The 5,592-nt window shown below is 44.0% G+C and overlaps 1 protein-coding gene across 1 annotated transcript; it reads right to left on the bottom strand.

Moving 5' to 3' along the window:
• Positions 1 to 1,658: 1,658 nt before the first annotated feature.
• On the bottom strand, positions 1,659 to 5,271 carry lactb2 (lactamase, beta 2). Its single transcript, XM_088311750.1, has 7 exons — positions 5,064 to 5,271; positions 4,472 to 4,632; positions 4,272 to 4,392; positions 3,728 to 3,906; positions 3,213 to 3,361; positions 2,964 to 3,051; positions 1,659 to 2,869 (listed from the first exon to the last, which is right to left on the bottom strand). The coding sequence occupies exons 1-7, from the start codon at positions 5,267 to 5,269 to the stop codon at positions 2,823 to 2,825; spliced, it is 951 nt and encodes a 316-aa protein (XP_088167876.1). The 5' UTR covers positions 5,270 to 5,271; the 3' UTR covers positions 1,659 to 2,822.
• Positions 5,272 to 5,592: the final 321 nt, after the last annotated feature.

Raw genomic sequence — 5,592 nt, 5'->3', positions numbered from 1 at the left:
ACGGCCAACACAAGACCTGTACTGTGCTTTTGTAATCTATGATCACGTGACGTCTACAAATGCGTGACCACAATGTGCGCAACCGTCGCCCATCCCAAGAGTTGTTTCTAATCTTCTGCAGGCATCTCTCCATCCCTTTTCTATACAGCTTGTCTTCATTGGGGTCCTCGGTGTGTTGGAGTCTGAAAACTGACAATCAAGTTTTTGCTCGGATGTTGGGTGGCACTTTTTTTTTCAGCCCAATACCGGCACACGTACTGACTCATTGATTTCTCACCGATACCAAGTATCGACACCAGAAACACTTTTAACATCTCAAATTTAATTGAACACAATAAAGTATCAGTGGCAGGTATCGGCAGCCTTCACAAGGACCCGATACCTTAAAAAAATGGGCCCGCTGCCAATACCAGCGATCGGTACTCCCCCAGCCATTTATTTGGAAATCAAAAGACTTTTGACAAGAGAAACGGGGTCACACCCAGGACTGGTCGCCACCCAACATGGCACATTTGCAAAAGTTTCTCGCAACCAATCAATGATTGTTTTCACTGAGCCCATTTTGGGAACATGTTGTGTCGCCACGCGACCGTTCCTCTGGAGACCTTTGACCCCTTCCAGTTTGGACACAGTCGATCGAGCTCGCTTGCTCTCTTGGCTGCCCTGAAAACCATTTGCAGGGCAACTTTCTCCAACTGGCAACTGGAAAGCAGATGCCATTTCAAATTGTATTTTTATAATCCATTTAAAAACTATAAATCATTAAATCTATCCAATAAAAAAAACTGAAATGAAAGAATATAATTGAGCATTTTTCGGGCAAGTCAGTTGAATGGACACCACAAATCTTACAGGCACGTATCTGAAATCATTCACTGCCAATGAGAACATTATTTTTTGTCTTTGAACAATTTCGATTCAGGAACATATTTTTACGTTTTGCTTTTTTTTTTTTTTTTTGGTGGTAGTGTAAAAAAAAGATCTTAAAATGGCTGGCAGTGATTTTTTTTTTCAAATACAAAAAATGGTCAAGTGTAATCTATTTTGTGTCTTCAAAAATGTTCCCACCATTCATTATTATTTACAATAAATCATTTATTTAACCTTCCCCCCCCCCCCAAAAAAAAAAAAAAATCAATGCATGTAGCGCTAAATCACAGGTGTCAAACTAGCAGCCCGGGGACCAGATGTGGCCTGCCACATCATTTTTTGGGGCCCGCAAAAGCCAACCAAGCAACTTCCACGAAGCTTGCTAAAATTTGGAGCAACATTTAAGCTGCAATAAATAAGCACATTGAAATATTGCAAGCATTTTCTCGTGACATTATTACAGCAACATGAACAACAGCTGAACAAACGATTATTATTGACTTGAGATTTCCGAACGAGTTACTCATCAATTTGATTGCGTACTGTAAATGGAGGCCATTGAACATTGATTGACGTGATCGCTCAGTCACACGTTAACGGCCCCTCCGAGGGAAACTCAATTTGGTGGCGAGCCACAAACACCCTTGCAGAGGTCAACGAACCCATTTGAGCTTACAAAGGTGAGGCAGCAAATTTATACTCCAGGGAAATATTTGCACCAAAATGAATTATTTCATAATATCAGTGAAATCACAATCGTTACATTCACTAAAAAAAAAAAATGTTAATTGAATTGATTACATTTTATTGTATGGTTGCAGGAAAAATCTGGATCCACATTTTTTTTAAGTCAACTTTAGCGCGTGTACCGGACTGACGTCAGCTTGCCAAGTGGACGCACTCGGGCGTGTCGCTTCACCTTTGCACATGTACACGCTCTTCTTCTTCGTTTGCAAATTATTTGCACTAAAGTCACCTTTGGCATCCCATTGTCGGCTTTGTGAACGCACATGAACGCTAGCGCACGCAATCTCAAAAGTCCTCTCACACTTGTCAATATTCCGCTCGCGAGTTAACACACTAACACTTTGGGAGGTCAGTCGGTTAGTTGTTGTCGTTATGATGCAAGTTCATACAAAAAAAAAAAATAAGAGCATGATGCCACCTGACTCAGTCGATGAATTAATCTTCATTTCATTTAGCGGCATGGAGCACTCCAAAAGAACGAGTAGCTGCTGCCACTTACTGGCTGACACACGAATGACAACATTTGCAATATTTTCCAAGGCACTGAAACAGGAATTGGAAAATGATCATTGACTGAACAAAAATTAATTATGATTCAGTTCAGTCGACAAACTGTAAGGTGCATGGCTTGCATCCAGGGGGTACGCCAGTTGGTCCACTTTATGTCGTAAAAATCAGATTAAATGTCAGCACAATTTTGTGGTTGTCGTTGCCATTTTTAGCGTTTCGTTAACGTTTCTTGACTTTTAACGATCATTTCCAAATGTTCAGCAATCTCAAGCGTTCCGAACACTTCAGATTAATGATTAGCGTTTTTAGTGATGATTGGCTGAGAAAAGTCATTTAGTGACTCATTGTGAGGTGTCCCGGTGCAGCCAATGTGAACAATTAAGTAAAAAAAAAAAAAATCTTACAGAGGCGGTTGCATTTAATTTCTTTTCCAACCGCTCGCTGTCAATAGCGGAGCTTGTAAGCGCGTAGCACAAAGCAAAACAGCCACGCCCCCTGAGATGCACCAAAACGGATTTGTCTGCTTCGTTCATATTCCGCCAACACGACATTAATCAGCATACCATGTTTGGACCGGTGAGTGGGGGGGGGGCACGTACAACATGTATGATTATCAACAACATGTTTGACTTGATTTCCCCAGTAAACCAAATTAAGTTGAGTCAACTCGACTTGATCACGTCCCATCCTCCACATCAAAGATTACTCTTCCATGAGTTGTTCTGTGACAACTCAGCCGTCACTTAGTGGGGGGGAAGAAGAAAAAAAAAAACGGATGACAGTAAATGCAACTGCTCAAGAGTTGTCCGTCGTCATGGTTACGTAACCGAACTCACCTTGACTTATTTTGCCTTCTTTCTCCAGTTTCTTCAGGTGGTGCACCAGGTTGACGTTGGCCGCCTGATGCAGATGCTCAGGAGTGTCCTGTACTCATCCCCCCACCCCAAAAAAAAAAAAATAATAAATAAAATCATGTTTGGAATATTTTTGCCCTTCGCTTCTAGACAAAGTAAACGACTATGAAATGAATCAGAAAACGTGTGGCTGTTTTTGACCAATCAGCATTTAACGCGTGACCTACTGACCTTGTAGACCATTTTGACAAGCTCCATTGAGGAGAAAGACTTTCCAGCCGCGGCGCGGAGGGTGGCCAGGATCTGTTGCTCCCTCTGATTGCGGTGGTTGATGTAGTGCTGGATTTTGACGCCGGCGTCCTCAACCACGGGACCGTGACCTGCACACCAATTCACCTCCTTTGGCATCCACTTTCAGTTAATTAAGAAAAGAACAGACCTCCACCAAGGCACAATAATCCTAAATAGAATAAAAATGAACAGCTGAAATGGTGGCATTTCTTTCCCTCATAATTGACATGACAAGACGAAATTCACCACCTAATCTTTATCGTCGACTCAAAAGCATTGCTGATCTCAAATTCAAAGCGATGCGACGTCACCATCGACTGGCGTCTGTTCATCATTACGGTGGTTTCCAAACCTCAACTCCCAAGACGAGATCAGCTTTGCGAGCACGTCATAGCTTGGCGGAGGTAGACGGAAACGACAGTAGCCACAGTGTGAAAGGCAGACTTGTCCCTCACCGGGGTAGATGAGATCAGCGCGGGCGTCCATGAGCGTCCTCAGCGAGCGCATATAGTCATGGAGGTCCTCGAAGACGGCCGTGCCCTCGCCCAGGATGCAGTCGCCCGAAAACAGAGCCTGCTCCTCTTCCAGCAGCAACGACATGTGGTCGTCAGTGTGTCCTGGTGTGAAAATCACCCTGACAACAAAACACGTGAGGATGATGATGATGATGATGAGTAGTAGTAGTAGTTGGAGGATGACCCATCCATACATCACAGTCTGGCGTTGCCTTCAGGGACAATCTAACGTTTCCTCACATACTCACTGTGTTATAAATGTGTTATTACATGGTCATAAGCAAATTACTTCAAGATGTACTCTTGTTATACTTTTTAGTACGATACGTACTATAGGTGTGTTAGTCCAATGGGTCTGTGGTCTTTCTAAATATTGCCATAAACAGTGGACCCTGCATACTTTAGAAACAATTCCGCAATTGTGATCCGCACCAAATCCCCTATTTGAAAACCTTGTTCAACTTGGGTTGTGATTGGAACTAACATGAGCGTTGCGCCCTCCGTGTGGACCTTATCTCCGTCTTTCAAGTATGTGTACTTGTGGCTCCCAGAGGCTTCCTGGACTTGGCTGGATCGGGGAAGTTTGCTGACACGGACCTCAGAACCTGCCGCACATGTTACACTTCCTGTCAAACATCTCTTAGATCGTTTTTGTTTTTTGCAACAATGTCGGGGTGTTCTCACCTGTGACGTCTCGGCAGATGTCATCCACGCCACCCCTGTGGTCATGATGCCAGTGTGTGACCAGGATCTCCTGAATGCTGGTGTTGAACATGCTCAGCGCCTCCTTCAGACTGCTTATGTACTCGGGGACGGCCGCTTCGCCTGTGTCGATGAGCACTCGTCTGCAGAAGAATAATTTTATCTGCATATTGAGATGATTTTTGGGGGATGGAATGCACGGGAAAATTCATATGAAACCAATGATCGTTCCCATGGCTTCCACTATTTGCTGCAGGCGCCATCAAAGCAAATTTCCAGACACATTCAAGTGGGAGTAGAGCCCGGCAACAGGTTCCATCACGAAAGAATTCTCTATTAATGGCTGGTGTTCTCGTTAATGTAGTTCATGAACATTAGCATGAGTCCTCCGTGGTCTGTTTTCTGTGAATGTTATGATGATAAATTCTACTGGGATTTGGCAGAACACATTTAAAGCAACATAACGACGTTGAAGTTTTGAAGACACGTCGAAACTGAAACTTGTCCACACGACGATCTTACGTGACAAACAATTTTGCAAACTCAAAGGACGTCTCGGTAATAATTACGGCACCTGTCGCCGGTTCCGACCAGGTACGTGTTGGTACCCTGCAGCGTCATCGGTCCCGGGTTGCAACCTAAAACTCGAACCACGCGTGCAGACAGCTGCTCGATACGTGGAATAAGAGCACTCATGACCAGCGGACGGGAACGAACACAAACCGACGACAAAGTACTGTCAAACGCAAGCGGAAGACAACCGGAAACGACGTACAGCATTGATGTCCTACTTCCGAGCGGCCTTCACAATAAAACTTTCCTCCCTATAAACACGGTCGTTGCACAATATGGACACAAGGTGGTGGTGTTGTTTCATTTGACGCGGAGTTTAGTGTTGCCTTCAGGGACGATGCGAAATCACAGCTCTCATATCGTAACGAAATCTTGTGCTGCCTTTGCGGACAGTAAAAAAAAAGCAAAATCCGTCACGAAATCAATCAAAAAAAGAAAAGCAAAATCCGCCATAAAACCTACCTACCAATGTACGGCGTTGCCTTCGGGGAGTGTGGAATCACAGACGTACTCACGATATGTCTGTATGC

This window comes from Idiotropiscis lumnitzeri, chromosome 12 (genome assembly GCF_059441095.1).
Source record: "Idiotropiscis lumnitzeri isolate Australia: NSW breed Sydney's pygmy pipehorse chromosome 12, RoL_Ilum_1.0, whole genome shotgun sequence".
Classification (NCBI taxonomy): Eukaryota; Metazoa; Chordata; class Actinopteri; order Syngnathiformes; family Syngnathidae; genus Idiotropiscis; species Idiotropiscis lumnitzeri.
The sequence above is the reverse complement of the archived record's forward strand: the minus strand, read 5'-3'. Positions and strand labels throughout refer to the sequence as shown.

Coding starts and splice junctions, on each gene's coding strand:
- lactb2 (XM_088311750.1), bottom strand. CDS start 5,269: ATGCTGTACGTCGTTTCCGGTTGTCTTCCGCTTGCGTTTGACAGTACT. Junction 3,907..4,271: donor ACGGAGGGCGCAACGCTCAT/GTTAGTTCCAAT, acceptor TTTTGTTGTCAG/GGTGATTTTCACACCAGGAC. Junction 3,052..3,212: donor TTGTCAAAATGGTCTACAAG/GTCAGTAGGTCA, acceptor GGATGAGTACAG/GACACTCCTGAGCATCTGCA.